The sequence below is a fragment of the Lepidothrix coronata genome, unplaced genomic scaffold (genome assembly GCF_001604755.1).
Source record: "Lepidothrix coronata isolate B3197 unplaced genomic scaffold, Lepidothrix_coronata-1.0 Scaffold198, whole genome shotgun sequence".
Classification (NCBI taxonomy): Eukaryota; Metazoa; Chordata; class Aves; order Passeriformes; family Pipridae; genus Lepidothrix; species Lepidothrix coronata.
Window position 1 is genome coordinate 1673989 of NW_016690378.1, and position 22893 is coordinate 1696881.

General features: G+C 47.0%; 2 protein-coding genes across 3 annotated transcripts; both read right to left on the reverse strand.

The window, feature by feature from the left end:
- Positions 1–313: 313 nt before the first annotated feature.
- On the reverse strand, positions 314–9773 carry AGTRAP (angiotensin II receptor associated protein). Of its 2 annotated transcripts, XM_017832013.1 has the most exons (6): positions 9690–9773; positions 4429–4463; positions 4108–4219; positions 3301–3499; positions 3041–3079; positions 314–1201 (listed from the first exon to the last, which is right to left on the reverse strand). In XM_017832013.1, the coding sequence occupies exons 1-6, from the start codon at positions 9714–9716 to the stop codon at positions 1095–1097; spliced, it is 519 nt and encodes a 172-aa protein (XP_017687502.1). In that variant the 5' UTR covers positions 9717–9773; the 3' UTR covers positions 314–1094. The 2 variants fall into 2 exon arrangements, with proteins under 2 accessions (XP_017687502.1, XP_017687503.1); XM_017832014.1 differs by lacking the exon at positions 3041–3079.
- A 6090-nt stretch (positions 9774–15863) lies between these two features.
- LOC108505730 (draxin-like) lies at positions 15864–22445 on the reverse strand. The gene is made up of 6 exons (XM_017832012.1): positions 21576–22445; positions 20062–20249; positions 19581–19692; positions 19134–19223; positions 18824–18913; positions 15864–16894 (listed from the first exon to the last, which is right to left on the reverse strand). The coding sequence occupies exons 1-6, from the start codon at positions 22033–22035 to the stop codon at positions 16782–16784; spliced, it is 1053 nt and encodes a 350-aa protein (XP_017687501.1). The 5' UTR covers positions 22036–22445; the 3' UTR covers positions 15864–16781.
- Between the last annotated feature and the right edge of the window lie 448 nt (positions 22446–22893).

Here is a 22893-nt window from a genome sequence, read left to right on the forward strand (position 1 = left end):
ATTTTACCTGAAAGCTACAGCAAGGCAGATTTATTCTGCAGAACATTAGAGTTTATGGTTTGTCACACTCTGTGGAGCTCACCCCTTCAGTGTAAATAAATCCATCTCTTCCCTTCCCCAATCCCCATTTTACTAGCCCACCTTCCCACCCACATATTTACAGGCAGTACCTTCTACTTATTGTAATAAAGCTTAGACTAAAAGCCATCAAAGCCCTGTAGAGCTCTCCCCATAATGACCCTCCCAAACTGCCTGGCTACGGCCTCAAACTCTCAGGCACATGTATATTTTCAAATGAGACATAAGTGACGAGTTTAACTTTTTCTAACACAGGAAAACTGTGTTCATTTTATAGTTTTCTTAGAAAAATGTAACATTTCAAGTTTAAGACAGGCGGCTGAAGGCAAAAGGACATCTCAAGGCACAAAGTATCTATAACCTACATTCAACAGTCATTTTAAGTATCCTGAAGGACATTCAACTTGCATAAAAGCATCAGTCAATAAAACCCAAGACCAGACACTGGGAGCACAAACACCTCCCTGGCCCAGTTAAGAACATTTTATACCAAGCCCAGCTTTGTGCAAACCACCACAGCTAACACAGGGAGTTATAAATCTTAGGAGCTCATAAATCTTAGTTAAATAACGCCATCAAAAACAGCTCTTGAGAACTCCCAGATGTTTCCTGGGAATATATCTGCATAAAAGCAGGCTAACTGTATTGTTTAAGGGCAGTCCATACGGCTTTTAAAGACAGTTTGTCCAGGGGTACTTTTAGTGGTTCCCTTACATCAAAGAGGATGCACAGTGCAAGACCTGGAAGACTGCAGAAGGTGCACCAGTCACACATACTGAGGAGGGATTGAGGAGGAAAGTACTGGGATTACAACGAGTCACAGTGCTTGACATGACACCTCCGAGATCTTCTGGACTTACTGCAGGAACCCATCTGCCCAACCTTCAGGGAGGCAAAAGAAGTATCAGATCCTGTCCCGTTTGCTCAGCAGCAGGTGTGGCTCCATGAGAACAGAGAGAGGAAGAGCAGAAGCCTTGGCTGGGCGAGGGCAGTGTCCGTTCGGGGCTCCAGGTGCCTCAGTAGGGAGGCTGGGCTGCCTTGCCCGGGGGAGGCCACTGGGGAGGTGCTTCTGACTGATCAATGGGCTCGTAGGTGCTGCGATCCTGGCCCGCACTGGTGACACCTGCATGGAGATGGAAGAGAACAAGCTTGGGAACAACACAAAAGCACAAAAACTGTATCCTCTAGGAGAAGCCAACAGCTCAGGAGCACACCACGTTAGCTGCCCTACCAGCTCCACAGCACCTGCCCTCTGTGATCCTCACTACACAGGCAGGAGGTAAAAAACTCATCCTTCCAACAAAGGGAAACTCACTGCTTTTGAGCATCTCTTCACTCCTTGCCAACTGCTCTCTTAGTAGCCACATGGCTGTGTGCAAAGCAAGACCCACAATACCCCATTGCAGCATAACAGGTTCCTGTAACAGCGTATTTCAGCAAGAGCAGTGTATGGGAGCTCATGGGAAAATGAACAGACATAGCCAGAAGCAGCAGGAACCATGGCCAGCTGACAGCATGGATTTAAAGGCATGATTCATCCCTGAACCACTCCTCCCAACAATGCAGTCTGCACACCACGGCACTAAATTTGAACCCAGCAGTGCTCCCAACTGCACTGTGAACAATTTGTCTGTACAAAATCATGTTACTGTCCAGGGGATGAGCAGGGAAAGAAGAGAGAGTGTGCATGGACAGCTCTTTATCTATGGACCAGGCACCTGTCATGGGGAGAATCACAGGTAGGCACCAAACCATATGAGGGGTTTGTTCTAAGCAGCAAGGATGCTGCCAAGCAACAAAAAGGGATTTTGTGCAGAAAGAAAATGAGCCACAGAAGACTAGGAAAAACACAGCATTGCTGGGTTCAGAAGGAAAATGCCGGGTAGCAGGGAAATGAGAGGAAATTTGTCAAGCACATTCAACACAAAACAGCACAGTTTGAAAAAATCTTGAAAATCTTGTGAGAGAAAGACAGTTCAGGAGAGGATGTGCAACTACAAAGTGTCTGAATTCCCCCCTGTGCCTGGGAGGAGACTCTCAGACAGTACCATGCCTGGTTTGGGATAGTGTGGTTGAAAAGGAGTCCTCCCAAACTCCAAGCAAAGGGGTGAACTCCTCAATGATACTTACACTTTCCATGGGATACACACATCAAATCCCAATGAGGAGCACAGTGAGCAGCTAATAAAAACTGGCAGAAACATGGCCCATAGCAAGGCACTACAGGTGACTCACAGGCCTCCTGACCCAGGTAAGACACATCTGTCTGGATTTTCACAAGCAAAGACACCCACGCTGCAATAGCAGAGAGATGCAAAGGGCACACAGTGCCCCAAGCCATGATTTCCCTCCATGGCTTCTCCTCCTCTGCAGGTATCCACCTCTTTTCACAGCAGTGTGATCTTTGCTAACACCCAAAGCAGCATGGGTGACAGCTTCCAAACACTGTAATGCAGTGACACCTCCCTTTGTCCTGCACAGCCACGGCAAACAGAGCTGTGCCAGGCTGCTGGTTTTGCCAGCATGAATTCCCACACAACAAATAATCCCTGGCAGCTGCCCAGGCATGAACTAGCACCAGGCACACTTAGTAAAGCTAAGACCCAGAACATCCAGCCACAGCCCGTGCTCTCTGGCAAGGCTGCCACACTATCATTAACAAGTGCAACCAAGAGAAAAATTAGTGTCTCCAGGCAAAGCCCCACGAGATAAACATCTGTCCCATTTTCCAGGGGAGGAGATGGAGGTCCAAACCAAATCAAGGACATGTGAGGCCCACAGAAAGCTTGGAGTTAGAAATCCAGCTGCTTTCCCTCTGGTACATAATCCAGCTAGAGGAGATACTCCCTCTACTTTTCCCCAGAAGGAAAAGAAAGGGTTGGCAAAGAAAGGACACCCAAAGGCTTCCAACATGCACACACAAATGCAAGAGGAGGAAGAGAGGAAAGGCCTCTCACAATACCATTGTGGGCAAAGTGGCTGCCAGACAAGGACTCCAGGTCTGCATGAGAAGAGAGAAAGAATATAAATTTAAGTCCAAAGACACACCAGAACCAAAAAATGGGAGAACAGACACGAGCAAGAGAGAGTAAGCACCCCACTGAAAGAGGGGCAGAATCCTGCTGCACAGGGCTCAGGCTGAAGGGCCCAAAGAGCAAGGCAGACCCCTCAGCACCCGAGGAGAGGGCCCACACTGACAGGGGAGCAGAGGAAACATCCTACCTATGTTAAAGGTGTACTCTCCTCCACGCTCCCGGTACATCCGATACACCAAATAGCAGGCCAGGGGTTTGAGGAGGAGGCTGAAGATGGCCATGCCCACACTGAAACGGGTCGTATCGCCGAGATGGTCATGTGTGGGGTAGAAGACAGAGATGTGAATGATGTCTGTGAGCACTGTGAGCAGCAGGCCAGTCAGGAACTGGAACAAGGAGAGAGAATGGGACATGAGCTGAACAGGGGTTTAACCCCTACTAGTAACAGTCTGTGCCAGAATCTATTTTCTGCGAGATCTGTGTTCACACAGTCATCCCTCACCCCAGTATCACACATGGCTAACTCCTTGACACTGCCCCAGGTAGAGAGATACTCCTACATGAATGGTCTTGTATTTTGTGCATTTTCTTCACATCTGTCATATAGCTTCTCATAAGGTATTCCAGAATTGTCTAATTTTGTTTGCCAATCTCTTTAATGTTCAGAGAAGGGTTTTATAAAGCCCCTCCACTCAAGCATATTAAACACTTTGAATCCTCCTCTGGCATTACAAGTCACAACAGCAGGTAAAAAAAAGCAAGAATCGTGTATGTTCATCTCTGAGAAGAAAAATAATTGATACTGAATGCTTCTCACCATGGTTTACAGAGCTTATAGATTCATACACTCTGAAAAAAAACAAACCCACCCAAACAGGGAATTGACTTGTTCACTGCTGTACTGGGAACAGCTGAAAATTATCACTGGCTCAAAGACTCTGCCCTCCACCCTCTCCCTGAGCAGCCTGGGGGAGGCCAATACCCTCACACTCACCATTGCGATGGCATCGAGGGAATCTCGCTGCACAATGGCCCAGATCCCCACTGCAAGGACACTGAAATTTCCCCAGGCATAGGAGGCTGGCAAGATGTGATTCATGCATCCCCTGCCAAACAAGACAAAAAAACCCAGACCAAATTCACAATTAGCCTGCAACAGTCTGTGTTCATCTCTGTTCCCACACAAACACTTCACTCATAGGTTTAGGATGTTCTTGCACACAGGCAGACACAGAATGCTGATTCCCCAAGAATGTCCCATTCCTAGTTTGAAGGAATACCCTCTTCTCACCCAGACCAGGCACCAATCACTCACCACACTGTGAGCAGCCAGTGCACCAGAATGATGGCCTATGGAAAAAAAACAGAGAGGAAGACAGGTCAGTAAGTTGGGGAACCCTGGGAGGTTCCACATGAAATGACACAATCTTGTCTGGAAGAGAGCCCTGGAGCCATGAACCAGTGCAGAAAGCCGGTGAGGCAACTGGGACAGTGAAGACAAAACCATTTTTCTCCACTTCTGTTGCTGAGAATTTCCTGTGGCGCTGCACTGCAGTCGTTCATTCTTGTTGTCATGTCTGCTGACAGCCGATTCAGGGCCCACTTAGTCTTTTTCTAAATGGGTTATTGATTTTGGAACTCCAGAAGAGTTTGCACAGACAGCCAGGCAATCTGACTCACTACGCTAGCACAGTTTATACATGACCAATCTGGCATCCCATCACCAAGAAGTCCATGGATAGTTGAGCCTGCAGCTCCCAGAATTTCACTCCACTCCTCAGTAAATCCTCCTTTTACCTCCTTCCAGTCTGTTCAGAGCAGTGGTTCAACCTCACTGCAGTGTTAGCAGACCTGAAGGTATCTTCCAGGACTCCGAGAACCTGATCCTGCCACAGCACACAGCTCTTCTCACTCCTGATGAAGCCACCGGGCCCGAATGCCAACAGTGCTCTAAACAGCAATAAGATAATGCTGTCACAAATTCTGTACTTTGCACATGTCCCTAATGATCCTGATCCTTGTGCTCAAGGGGACAAATCCAAGAAGAAAGGACTATACTGTAACAAGTGACACAAGGATTCTCTTCACCAGCACCTTCCATTTCTGTAACCAAGGAGACATACTCTTCCATTTCTGTAACCAAAGAGACATACTCTGAATAAACAAACTCATGTTTATTCAGACAGCAAAAGGGAACAACATTATATCACTTCAGGCTTTTTCTGTATCTATATCCATGTGCTCACTCCTTCAGAGCCTGCTGGCCAATCCAGCAAAGGGAGGTCTCTCATATTCACTCTCTAAACATTTGTGAAAACAACAATATGGAACATGAGCTCTGTTAGCAGCTCTCAACAAAGAAAGGCTGAAGCCTGGACAAATCAGAGGACCCATGGGATACAGAGAATCTTCCATAGTTACAACCCCCATAGTTAAAAAACCCCTCTGAAGCACACTTCCACCAAAAAAGGTGAAAAAGAAAGCTTGAAATGAGGAAGTGACAAAAGCCTAAGTTACTCAGTGGACACAGGAAAGCTGTATGCAGATAGGAGCACTGAGACACTAAAAAAATAATAATTAAGATCTACTGACATCCTGCCACATCCCTTGACTTAAAACATCTACCCACACTCCACCTTACAACAAAACTAGCTGCTCGAGGAGAGAGTGATCTGTGAAGCTGAGACGCAAGTGAAGCCCAGCCAGGAAACCTCTGGGGGTGACCCCATTGCTGTGGCTCACACTGCTCTGCCACGACACAATACAAATCTCTGTCTTCTGCTCTTCCTTCCCTGCAGTGCCCCAGCACAGCTGCTGAGTGAGCACTCACCAGACTTTGCTGTAACTTCAAACGCGGCTCAGACAGATTTTTATTAATTAATTTTTTTTAATTGTTCATGAAAGCTTACAAAATGCTTCACCACCACCCCCCCCACTTCCCCTTCTCCCAAATTGCACCAGGGAGACCACGGAGAAGCTGCTAATCAGTAAAATACAAGATGTTCTCGGATAAGAATGGAGACATGCAAATAGCATTTACTCAAGAGACTATCACAACATCAGGGAAATTCTTAATTAGGTAGTATTTAATTGCATGTCACATACCCAGAAGACCCCTCAAGGCTCACCAGTTAACATAATCAGGCAAGGTGTTTTTTTTCTTTAAAGCTGTCTAGATCAATATTGCCGTTATTAAATTATGAAGTATGTTTAGTCATCAGCATGAAGTCAGGTAATCTAAGGCTGATAGTATGAGGGACTGCTGAAATAAAAACAAGATATTCCCTTCCTGGTTATTAGTCCAATTTACATGACAGCTGGAATTAGCTGGTGGTCTTGGTATGCTTTAACATAGAAAATATAGTGTTAATGAAAAGCTACAGTCACCACGTGAGATTAGATAATTTGTAGGCAGTCTCCTGATAAGACAGCAAGAGAATTTAATTTTTTTCCATCTGTTCAAGGACTTAAGTCTGTACCTAAGACAGACATACATTTCTTCTTTTGAGAAAATAATTCCTAAGACTTGAACTAGGGCTGAGAGCAGAAAATAAGAAAGGTGGGTCCTTTGTCCGCATCCCTTCTGTGCAGAAGGATGACAATGTGATTAAAAGCATCCCATTGGAAAGTGGGGAGAACTAAGGGGAATTCCTAGCTCCTCTGCAAATCCCAGCATGTGATGGAACTAATTGCCAAGCATAAAAAGAGACTGGGTCTGCCTGGGTCTCATTAGATGGGAAACTCTTTGGAACAGGAATTCTTTTAAACATGCTTCAGCACAGACCACAGCACAACGTTGAATTTTGACTAAGTTAAAATTTACATGGTTCCAAATTATAATTATTTTCTTGCTGTATCTAAATTTTTATTTTACTTTTTTTTTTATTTTAGAGTGAGCTCATCTACCCTGTGAGTGACATATTCACCTGAAAACATACTACCCAAAATATAGGTATGAGTGGCCACCTGTGAGGATGCTGCTCATTATTATACCAGAGGGATAATGAGAGTGGTTAGGCAGTGGGACAGGCCATCCAACAGGGTTGTTGTGGCTCTGTTCTTAGAGAGTTTTAAAACTCAGCTGAATTTTGAGTTGAGCTATTTGATCTAACTTTGCAGTTCGCTTTTCTTTGAGCAGGAGGTTGAACAGAGGTCTCTTATTATTCTGTGATTCTGTGACCTAGCATTTAAAAATGCCTAAGCACAAAATGTGTGTTTCCAGGCACATGGATTGTAGGGCATTGTCCAGGCTTGATCAAAGTCAAACTCTGTATTTTCAGGCTCTCCATAATTATTGCAATGATCCCAGGTGTCAAGTTTTCATGGCAAAAGTAGGGCTGTGCTGCTTCCCACATGTTTTGCTGAGTGTTAGTTAGAACAGAGCACGTTCCTCATCCACTCTAGGGCAAAGCCTGCTACATTAATTTTATAGCTCTGCAAGTAGCTTAAAGAGAGGCCTCAAGGCTGAGATATTGCTACATTCTGGCACAAACACAGCCCGGTCATGCAGTTTTCTTGGAGCTACTTCTATCACGAGGCTCATCTTTCTAATCTCACAGAACCCGTGAGCAGATCATGCCAATGAATAGTAGCAGTGTGTGTTATTTCCAGGCCCTTTCTTAGTAAGAATCTTTCCCACCTTCGTGGTGTTTTTCAGGGAATCAGGCCCTAACTCGGGAACAGTACAAAGATGCAGGTATGATTATTAACTCCCTATTCCCCAGCTCTTCAGCTCCAGAGTTGCCAAACTCAACAACAAGGAATTTCTTAATGCTGAAAACAGTTTGCCCAGGAGAAGCTCACTCTTATCTAGTCAGAGATTGGGAAATGCTTGCCTGAAACCAGAGAAGAAAGGCAACGTTTTAGTTGTGTTGTCTCAGTGACTCACTAATTGAAAGGCCGTGGTTTTCAGCTCCCCTATCTCCACCTCCCATGGTAGAACACCTATTTTGTGTTGGCAAACCTTTTAAATGCAATGTCCTTACTTTTAACTGTTGTTTTAGCATGGGAAAAAAATAATCAAACCAAGTTAAAAGACAAAGCAGAAGGCAAGATCTTTAATCTTCCTAGCGCCCTGGGAATCACACAATAGTCCAAACTTGTCAGAGCAAAGTATCAGCAAGTCCCCAGAATGTAATATAATCCACATGCCAGGCCTTGAAAAATCCATTTGCTTACTTGCCTCTAACAAGGGAAGTTGCTTTTCTTGGTGAACTAGTAAGAGGGGGGAGAAAATATCATTGTATGAACACCAAGCTTTTATTTATCACAGCCACATGAAAGCCCTCCTGTCCAAAGCTGAATTCATAATGGGAGCTGAGATAATACTCTCCCCACACCCAACCCGTAGGCAACCTGCTCCACGGCCACTGCTCACAGCTTAAAAAAACCTGATGTGATCAGCTTTCACTCTCTGGGCAAAGCTTTAACCACAGAAAGCGCCTCAAACTTGCTGTACTAAACAAGTTACACAAAGTAGTGAAGCTGGAAAAGGGCACACTCACCCAGAAATCTCAGAGCTTTGAAAATGTGAAAGACAAAAAAAAAAAAATAGAGGAAAATGTCACCTGTCTGGTAGCACGGAAGGCTTTGATATCAAACACCCACATCAAAAGCAAAAAAAGTGTGATTTTAGCATCCTCCAGCTTGTCCTGAAGGATGTGCTTCTCCCCACAGTGAAAAATGTAACATAACCGTGGTTAAGTCTCTTATTTCTCCTTTCTCTGGTTATCAGATATTCCCTGAAATTTCCAAATTGCCCTCAACTGGAGCCTCCCCTCCCCAACAGAGAAGCAATTTCAGTTATCTACAAGATGATAACCTCAAAGTAAGCAGACTCATCTTTCTAAGATACTTTGCCTGACAAGCAAAAACTTTGCGTGCTCAAGATCTCCTACAGTGTTTTATCTTGGCTTAACTCTGGTCAGCTGAGCTGGAAACCTCGAGGGACACTGGTTAAGAGCTGTTGTTGCCACTCTGACAATGTCCCTGAAGTCCGAGTGAACCTTGGAGTCATCACCTGACGGGTTTAGTGACCAAGACTCACAGAATATCCCGAGCTGGAAGGGACCCATCAGGATCGAGTCCAACTCCTGGCCCTGCCCAGGACACCCCAACAATCCCACCCTGTCCCTGAAGAGCGTTGTCCAAACACTCTGTTGAGCTCTGTTAGGCTGAGGGCCGTGCCCACTGCCCTGGGGAGCCTGTTCAGAGCCCAACCACCCTCCGGGGGAAGAACTTTTTCCTGAGATCCAACCTGACCCTGCCCTGACTCAGCTTCGTGCCGTTCAGAACTTCTGCTGCGTTTGCCCACGTGATGAAAAAAAGCCTCCAAACACCACTTCTTCCTCCTCAGAGGCCTCCACAGCTCCGAGCAGGGCCTCGGCCGGGCTCTGGACCAGGCGCAAGGCTGGAGATATGGCAGAGGAGAGGGGGGACCGCACCAAGCGCCCCGTCCCCGGGACGCCGCCCGCGCCCCGCGGCTCAGCCCCCCCGGCAATCCCCCCGGCAATCCCCCCGCTCCTCCCGGCCCCGGGGGCGGCCGGAGCGGACCCTCCCCGCCGCAGCAGCCCCTACCTTGAGGCTGACGGCCGGCAGCTCCATGGCAGCGGCCCCGGGACTGCCGGCGGGGCCGCTCACGTGGGGCTGGGCCGGGCCGGGAGGGCGAGGGGCGGGCGGAGCCGGGACACCGCCCCCGCCGTGCCCTCGGTCACAGGGGCCGGGCCCGGCGGGCCTGCAGAGGCTGGGGGCCGGCTGGTGGATCTTGTCGGGCGGGTTCCAGCGGAGGAGCTGGTCTGGGGGCTCTGCCTGCCTGATGTGTATCGCACAGCTTCTGACCTCGTTAATGCATAGAAATATCTCAAAGGCGTGTCAGAGGATGGTGCCAGACTCTTTCCAGTGATGCTCAGCGACGGAATGAGAAGCAATGGCCATAAATTAAAACACAACAAGTTTCACCTCAACACCTCAACTTCTTTACGTGCAGGGTGGCAGAGCACTGGAACAGCTGCCCAGGGAGGTCGTGGAGTTTCCCTCCCTGGAGACATTCAAACTCACCTGGACACGTTCCTGTGTCACCTGCTCCAGATGACCCTGCCTTGGCAGGGAGATGGACTGGATGATCTCCAGAAGTCCCTTCCAACCCCAACAATTCTGTGATTCTGTTTCCAAAGCCACCACTAAGTTAAAAGTGTACACAGATTAGTTTGTTGACTCCAAACACTCAGCCAAACTCTTCCTGCTGCTCACACGCGCCATACAGTGAGGGAAGGTTTGACATCACACTTGGGCTGTAATCAGTGTCCAGGAGGCCTAAGGCCTGTATAGAACTTAACAGCTTTCTGCAGGAAGAGAAGACTTTTGTGCACACATCAGTGCTGTGACCAAAAAGCGAGGAGTGCCAAAAAAACTGTTGATAGACACCAATAATAAGGCAATTTCAGGGTGCTGAATGTGCTCAGCTGTGTTGCCCAATAGCCAAGCCAAGTTCAGGTCAGTGTTTGGGGTTGTGCCAGGTGCCTAGAATGGTTGGCAGGTACTTAGTGGCTTCCTTTGGCCCTAGATTTTTTTCTAGAACTAGATGACTGAACTCTAGTCTGAAGGTCTAGTACAAATCGCAAGTTCTTCATTTCTCATTCTGAAAGAAAACTTGTTCCATTTTAAAGCTAGGGCAGTTGGTAAGTGACCAACCCAACCCCACACAGTTCAAGTATAACTTCCCATTCCTTGTCCAGTTCATACCAGCAGCCCTAAGTATGGCAGATGAACTAACAGAACCCAAAAGCCAGGATGACACCTCTCAAACCCTCCCTTCCTTGCCCAATATGTGCTTTACTTGTCTGCAGTGTAAGACTGCAATGTCTGACTAGGTCAGTTCCTTTCTTGTCATTTCTTAAGGAAAAGATGGGGCCTCTAAGGGATGAGCAGGGTCAGGGGTTCATTGCAGGGCTGTATGTGGAAATTCATGAGTCATCCTTCAGTCCCATTTCCAGTTCAAGCAAGAGTATGCATGAGAATCATGCAGTGCTGAACTTGCCCTCAGACATTCTTAAGCAAGCCACAACTGTAGCTCTATCCAGCTTGTCCTTCACCATGCCCTGAATGCTGCTGACTGCTTGTGTGCAGCATGCTTCCAGATCTCCCAAGGCATTAATTGCCAAAATGAAACAACCTAGAAGATGCTAACCAGAGGAAGCATCAGAACAAAACTGACTGTCTGCATAGCTCAGAACAGCAGTAAAAAACCAAAAGTCCCCTGAGGAATCTCTGAATGTGTCACTTTCAAATGAAAGATTGAAATATAATTCATTTATTGCCACATGACACATCAGCTGTGACTTCATTTCCATTACTGTGTCTTTCGGGGACACGTTTCTGTGTCTTGTAGGGAAGTCTTGCCTCTATTCACAGAAGTAGTGGCATCAAATGTGATCAATGCTAGTGGTTCCAGTAATGTCAAGGACAAGGTTTACCCCCCAAAAAAAGATGGTGTTTACCCTAAAAAAAGATTGGACACCTGGAGTGGGGGCAAGGATAAAGAGAGACTGAATAGCCATTTTGCTGGCTTAGTATTGGGTGTGAAGTGCACTGGGATGCCCTTCTGCCAGGACAGGTATCTGTCAAAGGAGAACTGTTTGCTATAAAGGCAAATCCCACTGTCCCAGCTGAATGATAAGCACTGTTTGGATGCAGCAGTGTGTGGGTGTCTTTGCTCCCTTCAGCATTCTCACTCAGTCTGAGTGAGACAGTCTCATTATCATTTATGCAGCCTGAGCCATAATTGGGATTGATGTGACCGCTGTTTAACGCAAAGCATTCCTTTCCCCTTGTAGAATAAAAGCACTTTACTTCATTTTGTTCATCAATGTATCGTGCAATTAATTCAGCCCTGCTTATTATATCTTGGGCTTGCATGTCATGCACTCAAGGGACTTAGAAATGTCTTAATGATCTCGTGGATGTGAAAACAATGAGGGCTATGACAGACATTATGCATTTGCACGTCTCTCACACCTATGAGATCTGGGGGCTGGTTGGTTTTTATCTCTGCCTTGTGCTGCTTGTACCTTGTAAATTGTCTCTGTTCCCTTCCCCAGGCTTGATAAAGCAACACAAACATGGAGAGAAAGACAAGCCAGCAAGTTAAAGAAGAGCTGCAGGAAGAAGCAGGCAATCCAGGAGACTGGAAACAGGATATGGAGATTTTTGTGACTAGAAGACTCGTCCAGGTGAGTTCAGCTCACTGCAACTAATATCCAGCAATTAGCTGCTTTATGCCAATTGGTGATATGCCTTGTGCAGACTGAGTGAATACCTAATATACAGCTGGCTCCCTTCCTGACAGCATAAAAGTGAGGCTAATAAGGCAGAAATGCCTTCCTTTGCATTTTCAGGACACTCTACCCTTGGTGGGTAAGGTGAAGCAATTCCTCAGGGAAGTAAAGGAGTTGATACAGTTGCTCCTGCTGTCCTTACCTGGCCCATGGGAATAGAGACAAGCTCACCCCTCATAGTTCTGCCCTTCTCACCCCTCTCTTGGGGTCTGCTCAGAAGGTAACTAAAGGCTGCAGCTGACAGCAGTGTCTCAGTTGTGCCCCTGGCTATGGAGCTGAGAGCAGTGAAGGCACCAGCTCAGCACAAATACATATATTAGCCATGGAGCCTTTCTGAATAAGCAGTGAGGAAGGGCACATAGAATTTGCCTGGCTCTACAAACTCCCTTTTAAATCCCAGTGGACAATAGGCAAGCAGAAACATTACCTGGATTGGAGGGGAGACTGAAGGCATTTGTAATGCTGGTGGGGAGCCTCCTTCTGCAACTTCACTGCAAATGAAGCTATGGCAAGGTGATCTGGGGAGTGGAGAGGGTCACACTAATGTGGTATCTTGACAACCACACTTGAAAGTCCTTTCCAATCTCAGCAGTGAGAAGCTGCTCCTGTGATTTTCTAAAATCTAAGTAGAGCTTTGAGGTATCACTGAGGGGCTACCCTTCAAGATTCACTGACACTCTAGAAAATGAACTGACACACCAGAAGTGGGTTTATGGAGTGCATATGCTCACTCAGTACATTCCAAGAAAACAACAGCCCTCGTATTTTTTCTGATAAAAAGTATGCAAGCAATGTTTTTTCCAGGCTTTATGTAGCAGGGAGTGACTGGCATGGACGTGAACAATTTGGTGTAGCATGGGTTTGAAATGGAAGCACTTTCACACACTGTGGATTGACAACAGGGTAATTACTGGGGGAGGAAAGGAGGAGAGAGGGTTTCAATAAAACACCCCCAAGCTAAAATGAATGCAGACTCTTACAGACCTGAGACAGAATGATTCCCAAGTGTTTTAATTTGTGCTTCCACTCCTTGTCTCTCTTGCAGTCATAATTTTGAGAACTGCCAGCAACATCCCCAAGATTCAACAGCATTTGCAGAGCAGGCAGCTGCTGAGATGATTATGTCAAATCTGCACGCTGTCCTCTCTTTTCCATGTCTGATTCTCACCCTTGGAGAAGTGATTTAAAATGATGTGTAACCCTTGGACTGGCTGGTAACAGCAGTAGCTGTAGAGCAGGAGTTTGTGTGGTACTCTGTCACTCCTCTCTCTTGCATGCTCTGCAATTAGCTTTAAAAATTATTGCACAGAGCCCTGCTATGGCTGGTCTGGGCCCAATCCAAACTCCTTTCAGGACAATAGAAAATCTTGCAAGAGCTCTGGCTTAAAATCTCTGGGGGCAGTAGAGAAGCTGGGCTTGTGTGAATTCCTAATTTGAGTTTCTCAAGCAATCAGTTGAGAAGAACATATAAATCAAGACTTGCTTCGTGTTTGTGTCCCTCTCTCGTTCAGACCTAATGCTCCCCACAGGCAGAACTGTCACTGACTGCAGTGTGACTGGGACATACTGGGAAAGAAGGGGAAAGTTGCTGAGCGTAACCCAGAGATAGTATCGCTCTGCAGCTGCCGTCGTGCCCTTGAGACAGCACAGAGCGGCACTAAAAAGCTTTGCTACACTCACAAGTGGGTTGGACTGGTTGTACAAATGTTGCCCTGTGGTTTTACATCACAGGCTGCTCTTGCATTCCACACCTTGGCATGTTATTTACTCAACAGCTTTCCTTTGCTCTGCAATTGCGAAGTCAGTGGTTGATGTGGCTGATCCATAATTCAGGCTGATTCCTTTCACGCTGCTGTGGCTGTGCAGCACGTGCCTGGCCCACTGCTCACCCTCCCCGCCCCACCTCTGCAACACCACAGCTTCAGTCAGAGGGAATGAGGTTTGGTCACGGGCTCTCTTTCTGAAACTCCACCGTGAGCAATAAATCCAGTAATCCCATGATTTGATGGGCAATAACTAACTCAATTTTCACTGACCTTACACATTTAACTAATCCCACCAATTAAGAATAATCTGTTCTTTATATTCAGAGTTAATAGCAGACTGAAAGCTGAAAAAGCAAGAGCGGACGGAACAAGTCTCCTTTTGGCATCTAAAAGCTCTGGCTTAAAATTCAGACTTGCTGTTTAAGCCTGCTTGTAGTTGGATTTGCACCAAAGTCTTGACCAAAACACTGTCCACGATCCTACAAGGATTCAGTGTGTAGTGTAAGGGGCAAGGAATACCTGAATCACCAAGGATAAAGACCCTGCAAAATTTCCTGCTTCCTTTCAGTTGCTCTGTTCCTCCCAGATCTCAGCTCCTACCCTGGAAAGCATCACACTGTGATATCAAACCTGCTTTTGACAATGGCTGTGCATGTGGTTTTCATCGGTGTCACAAGAGATGAGGGGCTGAGAGCTCTGCAATTGACTGTGATCAATTAGGAGCCTTTTTTCCCTTTATGCTTCCACTGACAATGGCACTGGCAGCACCACCCACTATTCTGCATCTGGGCTGAGGGAGGGGCTGCATTGCTCTCCCTGGGTTAACAAATTGAATCCTTGCTGCCGTGGCATCGAGCCGGAGCAAAACCACCTTTTGTAACTCGTGCCTTTTGGGCTGAGTGTCATGCTGGAAGCAGAAATCTAAATAGCTACAAGCAACCCTGTGGTACGTTTTGCCCAAATGCTCCTGTGCAAATTCCTCCTTTAGCAGTGCAGGTCAGAACTGATGTTGTATTCACAGCACCTCTCTGTAGCCATGACTGGGCACTCATTATATTAGAGATGCAAAGTATTATGTTAGCAGCCTTTGAGTGAATACACAATGCAGAGTGACACTACAGCATAAACAGGAGTGCAAAATGGAGGTTTGCCTACCTAAATGGAACACAGAGGGGTTTAGGAAGGCTATGTAAAGAGGGTTCAGCACCAGGACTAATATTTCTATTCTTACAGAAAGTGCTGTACATCTCCAGGTTCTTCAACACGGAAGACGACAGAGCTGTGTCCCCCCAGAAGTCAGGGTAGTGCAGTGTTAGCAGTAGAAAAGAACATTTTTACCAACTAACACTACTGCAGTTTAACACAGGTAGCCTGTGTTGCTCCAATATATCACTGAAGTCAGCGATTAAGTATTAATATAAAGAAGTTTTAAACGTCTGGATGCCTACAGCAGGCAGAAACTGTTAGCTGCAATTTGAGTGAGGATGGAGGGAAGCTTGGATCCCCACCTTGGGTAGAGATATTTTTCTATCAAGTAGCACAATTGCTCTGTGGTTACTTGATATCATCAGTGCTACCTGCTGACCAGCTCCCTTACTGGATTTTCTGCCACATCCTTGTGTGCAGTCAAAGAAGCAAAAGAGTTGCACAAAGGATATCTATCATATCTTTATTTACATATCATGGAAACACACATGCAACATGTCACAGGATTTACTACAATGGAACAGCCTGTCCCTATCTCCTGTTACCAAAAACTTTATTTTTGGCTCACTAGGAAAACTATCACTTCCCCAGAAAGCTCCTAAAAATAATAATTAAAAATAACAGACTTGGCAGGATAACTAAATGAGTGAGAGCTGCAGGCTGGGATGTCTTGCCACATCCTTGCAGAAACCAGGTGGTTCTCTGGAAGCAAGAAAGGAAGGAAGGATGGAGTGGGGATGGATGGTCCCAAAGATGACAGGTAGGAAGTGGCAGTGTGTAACAGCTGGGGAATATGTCTAAAGCAGTGAAAAAGGGAGAGAGCAAGAGCTCTGTCAGAGGGTCCTCTCTCATCCAGACAGCCAGGTTCCTGCTCATCCATTTCCCATCTTTGATTCCATCTGGAGGCTACAAGTTTCCTCTCCTCTAGGAACCTCCAATCCTTAAGGGCAACCTACCTTTATTCTCAAGTAATAATTAAGGGATAAAGTTTAAGCTCATATTTCCTTTGCCATGAAGAATCCTCCACATCTTAACTCCTTTGAGAGGAAGAGAGGAAACTGCAGAGCCTGTTCCTGCCAGGACCATCAGAAAGGGAGTAATGATCATTTCTTACCAACTGGGAGAGGGGGACCCAACTCAGTGGCACGAATGTGCTGAGGGAAGGCAGGGGGAATGCAGTCTGCTATGGAAAAAGGCTGAGGCCACTCTATTTATAAATAACATGAGTTTCAGCCCAGCTGGAACCTGGCATGTCCAGAGCCTGCAGCTCCAGTCATTTGCTCAACTTTTTCCTCTAATTCCCATTGCTAGGTATGAACACTTTGAGCCCAGCTCCCGACCCTCCGGGCAGGAGTCCCACCCTCCTAAACATTGATGAAAGATCCCTGCTCTCCGTTGGCCGACTCGGGCTCCACACAGCGCCCTTTCCTCCGGGTCACTCTTCGGTTCCGGTGGAATTTGGCGTAACAGCGGAGCCCTGCGGAAAAGACACGCACAAGTGAGGAGGGACCGGGGCTCATACAGCAGGAACAGCACACAACCAGACCCTGCTGCACTGGGGCCAGTCCCCGGGCTGTGTCAGATGGGGTGGCAGAGAAATGCCTCACACGGGCAGGGCACTGCTCTCCGGGCCCTGGCATTCTGCTTGGCTCCCTGTTCTGGTTTGGGATTCATTGGTTCAGGCAGGTTTCACTGGCTTCTTGAAATACCAATGAATTATTCCAATTGTTTCCAGTGATTTTATGGAAGCCCTGCTTGGTTTCCCCCTATTACTTCCCATTACTGTCTAAGTGATCTCTCCATTGGGAAATTACTATAGACTTAATGTGCAGCAGCAACAGCTTGGGACCTCCCCTTGCTATTTATTTCCCTGAAGCTTCAAAAGAGGAGGGAAAAGACTTTGAAGTGCTATTACTGGGAGGTCTGATCCAAAGCTCACTGCTCATCTCCTTCAATTTGTCTGGTTTGGACTCAAAGTGCAGGGTTTGAAGGAAGCTATCTGATATAGCATTGATGAATACTAAGGGGAAAAAAGGCATTTTATTTGCAAAAACCATGAGTACATATTCTCCCACGGCAGTGGAAGGCAATGGGAGCCTCTGGTCAGGGTAACAAATTGGTTGCTGGCACCAATAGATATATTTTTTGGTGTCTATTGTCTGACTTTGTTACACCAGAATGCATAGCTAGTTGGGCCAGACAGGGGTACAGCCTGTGGGTAAGTAATTCTCACAAAAGCCCTGATTTTCAGTAGCCCGGGATCTGGACATTTGGCTTGGCAGGAGCTGAAACTGCAGCTCTTTTACCTTCCAGAGCAGGCAGCAGATAGCAACAGTGCCAGCACCCCCAGAGCAAGGCAGGCTGAGGATTTATAGCTCGTATAATGAGACAGCCCAAAACTGTCCTCAGCTGTACTCCAGAGAGCCAGAGGATGTCACAGGTCACAGAGCAGCCTTTTGGAGTGCATGTCCCTGGGCCACACTGAGACCAGCTACCTCAAAGTTGGGTTTGTGCCCCTCATTACCAATCCCCCCAGGGTAGTGTGGCCTCCCAGAAGGAGAGCACACAAGATCAGAGCTCTGCTCTTATCTAAGCCTCTTGTCTTATCTTATCTGGATCTTCCATCTCTGGGGATCTTTTTAATGCTACAGAGGATGCACATTTGGCATCAACTATAACTAGCTTAAGGATAAAGCAGGGCCTGGGGCAGCCCTCATTAGGCTTGCAGAAACACTTTTCTAGGCTAATCTATCAGAAGGGCACCTCTGACGAGGACCTTCAGGTGTCACACAACACAGTCAAGGTGAAGACTATAATTTAACACTGCAACTCCAGGGAAGCTGCCTGTTTAACTGGGTAAAAACAGGTGAATGACCTGGTCAAATCACTGGTCACAAAACTTGGCAACCAGAGTTTTGTTCTGGCAGACAAGATGCAGTGCCTGGAGCTGCCTCAACCATGTTCAGTCTAGAAGAGTGCCTTTCAACATCTTTGTAATGCACCTGTGTAGCAAGGCCTGCTGTAGGTTCTTCAGAAACAGCTTTAAGAAATAAATGCCTGTGTCCTTCCCACATCTACTAAATTGCTACAAGCTTAGCTGAAATTATCTCGGGAAAGACACATTAGGCACAAGGTCATGCAAAACAGGCTGGTTTTATAGCCTGTGATACTTGAAAGCACCACTGAAGTGTTAATGTATTGTGGCCGCTTCTGTTAGGTTTGTAGATATGATTAATTTTTGTTTTCATGAGGGAAAACAAGATGACTCAACAGCCACACTGTGAGTCAGTGGCAGGGAAAGGCTAAGCTAAGAGCAGCAGAGCTTAGCTCCTATTTTCACATACAAACCATTATTCCAAGTCAATGCTGTCAACTACAATGGGGGAGAGCAAAGAGCTGGACTCACCTTCAGTGCACATACAGTCATCGTAACACTTGTTGTTAAGGCCTCGATTGTGGGGTTTGCAGAGGTGCTCACGCAGGTCACAGCAAGAGCCTGCAACACAGGGACAAGGGTCAGCACAGCTCATGTACCCCCTTCCCTGTGGGAGTACTGACACCCCTGACAGCTCCATCACACAGGCATTATCTGTTCCTACAGCGGCCTGGAGAGCCCTGCCCTTCCCTTGGTGACACTTCCTATCAGCAGCAGGAATCAGGATCCATTTCAAACAATCCCATGTTTGGAGAAATGTCTCTGCCAAGCCGATCCTGACCTGGGAGGCAGTCAAGGTGGTGATCACATGGCTCCCCTTCAGCTGTCACAGTTTCATTTCCACTGCTGGGGCTCTTACTGCGGCGCTTTTCTGTGGAAAAGAAACAGATGCTGACAGAAAATTTCACGCTGGTGTTTTCATTGTGGAGAGAATATTGTTCCAGGGTAAAAACAGCCTCAAACTTAGAGAGTTTGAACTCTAAACCTTCATAGTCTAATCTCCTCCCTCTTTCTCAACCCTCCATCTATCATTTTTCCTCTGCCCTCAAACTATGCATCCAAAATGAGAAACATTCTGAAACTGAGCATAAAACACAATCAGCATTATGCTGCTTCTCTCTTTCCCCACCACTATGATCTCATGTCCTTCAGCACATCTGGGAACACTAACCATGGGACAAACCTTACAAGGGTGACTTTTGGGAAAGAGGACGGGGAGGTTTAGCACCTTTCTTTTTAGCAGATGGCCACATTTCTGGTTTGAGATCCTCATAATCTGTCCAGTCAAAGAGTGCCATATCTAGGGTAGGCATCACATCCCCATCTTGCCTGAGGCGGGCCTGCAAACCGCAAGAAACCAGACAGACAACGGGTTACAATTCTGGAGTGACACTGAAGTCTTTGCAGATTTTTATGGTGCTTTTAAACATTATAAAGGCCTTATGATTCCCCCTCCACCCCTGCCTTGTCCATCGGGAATTCTTGGCATCTCATTTTCAAAAGGGAAGAGCTTTCCCTTGCTGCAGCTGAAGCCAAGAGGGAAGTTTCCACTGCTTCTGTGTGAGGACAAAAGGCGAGCAAGGAGCATTAGGATATGGTGGCTCTGCAGCCAAGGGCTCCTACTGCCTCTCTGGTCCGTGAAGCTCAAGGGACATGGACAGATGAGGGACAGACAGGGCTTGGAGGGACAGAGCAGTTACCAGCTCTACCTGTGACCGTGGTGAGGTGGCTGGAAGAACAGGAGGCTCTTCTGTGGAAACAGCTTGGTCCAGGGCAGTGATGAGGAGCACGGTGGGAGTCAGACTTGTAGCTTCCTCTGCCTGGAGGTTCTGAAACTGTTCTTCAAAGCTTTCAGGTTTCTTGTACAGGGAGCTCGGCCCAGCATCAGGAGTCTTCCCTGCAGAGGGCAACAGGCACAGAAGCACTGGCTTTCTCATCCCTTTTCTCTGAGTGCCATAGGTTTGAGCCAAAGGAATTCAGATTTCATCCATCCACAACCCTGAGCTGCTCTTTAGGCCAGTGCAAAACAAAGTACTGAGCTAATAAAGTGATAGATCAGGTCCAGAGTATATGCAGCTTGACTTTCATACATTTAAGACATATGTAATTACACCTTCTTGAAGGCATGTCTATCTCCTGCCTAAGAAGAAAAAGATGTCGTCTTCTGGTCTCAAGAGTACAAAATGTACCTGTTTCACCATTTTTAAACTAATGGATTAAGCTGCTGCAAATACCTGTGAATATGTTCTTATTTGATTTTAGTAGTGAGTTATTTTAGCTCCTAAATTGAAATTCCTATCTTCACAAGGCTTATCCCTGTTTTTCATAAGTATTAATTTAAATATAGACCTTAAGTTAAACCCAAGAAACAAGACCTGTTTGTAGTCTGCAAATATTGCTTCAAACCAGCTTTGTTGCATACTCCTCTTTATTGCTTAACATGAATCGTTTAGTCAGTCCCCTGAGAAAACAAGAGAGCTCTTCTTACTGAGGTAGGGAGGAGTGATAGCTGGAACTCAGGGATGTGACACCCAGCTTGTCACACAGTGTAGACTGACATAAATTGCCTGGCTTTAACAGAACTCAAGATTTACCACGCTGAGCAGAGCATACCACAGAGACACACACCCACAACCTGACCTGCAAAGGAAAGCAGTCCCAGCCAAAACCAAACAACATTTCAAAGTCATTAGTGCAATTTTACATGGGCAAAATTTATATTTTTTTTTTTTTTTGTTCAGCATAAACATAGAAGAATATAAGCTCTGATGAGAAGAAACTGGTCTTCAAGTGAAATGGGGGGATTGTATTATTTCTAGTTCTGGTCATGTTTTGAAGTCAGTGGAGAGACTGAGCACGGCTTGGACATGTTTGAACCATTTACTAAAAAAGAAAAATTAAAAAAACAACAAAGCAGGCCACCCCAAAACAACCCCTCAAGACCCAGGGACTCTCTGAGTGAGAGACCCAGGGACTCTCTGAGTCCTCTCCCTGTGAGGCAAACCAGGTCATTTTCACAAAATTACAGCCAGCACTAAAACCCTCTGGTTCTGGAGTTCTCCTTTTTTCTTGTGCCTCTTTTGTCTGGCAGATTTCTCCCCAGAGCAGGCACACACCCCACACCCTCCACACAGCCATGTGGCTCAGCCACAGCTGCATCTCCTTGCCCTCACACCAGTGACACTCATTCGCAGTGCCCCTCCAGCCCCCGGAGCTCACACACCTCGGTGGTGTTTCAGCCTGTCCCTGCGGCTGTTCCGCCGGTGCTCCCGGTTCTGCTTCTTGCCCCTCTCCGAGCCCGGGGACTGGTTCTCCCTCTCAGGATATGGCAACTCAAAGCCCAGGAACACATCCTTGTTCTGTTTCAGGGCTGCTGGCTGTCCCTCTGTCACCAGCTCCTCCACTGCTGACGCTCCACTGCCCATCCTGAGGGTCTCTTCCCCGGCCAGTCGCCCTCTCGAAGGCATGGCATGGACCCTCTCCTTCTTAGCCAGGCCATGCTTGTGGTGGTGCCCAATTCTGGGCTGCTGCAGCCACATCTCTTGGTTTTGAAGGTGGTTGTTGCTCTCTGGAACATTTCTGAGCTTTGTGCCAGGGTTCAGGGAGACTGCAAGACTGATGTCAGAAAGAACCAGCGTGCACAGGAAGAGGAAAGGACAGAAGAAGGTGGAAGAAGTTGCCATAATCCTGGGTGCTCTGCCTCACCTGCCATTAGAAAAAAAAGAAAAAAAATAAGCAACCAACGTTTAGGAAGGGTAAAGGCCATCAAGATTCAGTCCTAGAACACTTAGATGAAAAACACTATATATATCCAGAGCTGGAAGTGAGTTATTCCCTCCTTGGTTACCCTTCTCTCCCAGCCATGGCTACAGCAGCTGAGACACACGTGCAGGGCCTGCAGGGCTGAGAGGTCCCAGTTTCATGTGCAAATGAGGCCATCAATCAGCAGGACATTTCCCTTTGATTCCTCACGAGCCCCCCTACCCTCCCATTTACAGCCCACCATCTGAGGGGCTGGGGGGGGCTGGCTCCTGCTGGCCACAGTCCCTGAGCCCAGGCACAGCATTAGCTGTCTGGCCAGGGCTGTTTGCTGCCAGGTTGGCATCCTGGGCCTGGCTGGCACTGGCCCCTCCTCACAGCTGGTTTCCTTGCAATGAAGATGTCAAGATGAACAAAACTGGGGGCAGATGGTGGCCTCGCAGGACCAGCAACAGCCCTGAGCAGCTCAAGCCAAAGACATTCACACACACTCACACACTGTTTCAGGGTGGCTGAAATTGGTCAAGGGAAGAAAAAGCGCTGAAAATTTTGTGCTGATACTTCATGGCATAGCAGAGAAATAAATCTGCTGTCAGCAGAGCAGGGGATGCTGGTCTAAAGATCAAGAGGCAGGGAGGCAGACTGAGGTTTCTCTAGTTTGTCCCACTTTCCCTCCTTGACCCTGCACAGGTCACACTTCACCCCACCAGACAAGGCTGTCACTGGGAGGGTAATTTAAATCCAAAGACTATTGAGACCAAGTCCCTCAGCACTGTGTCTGC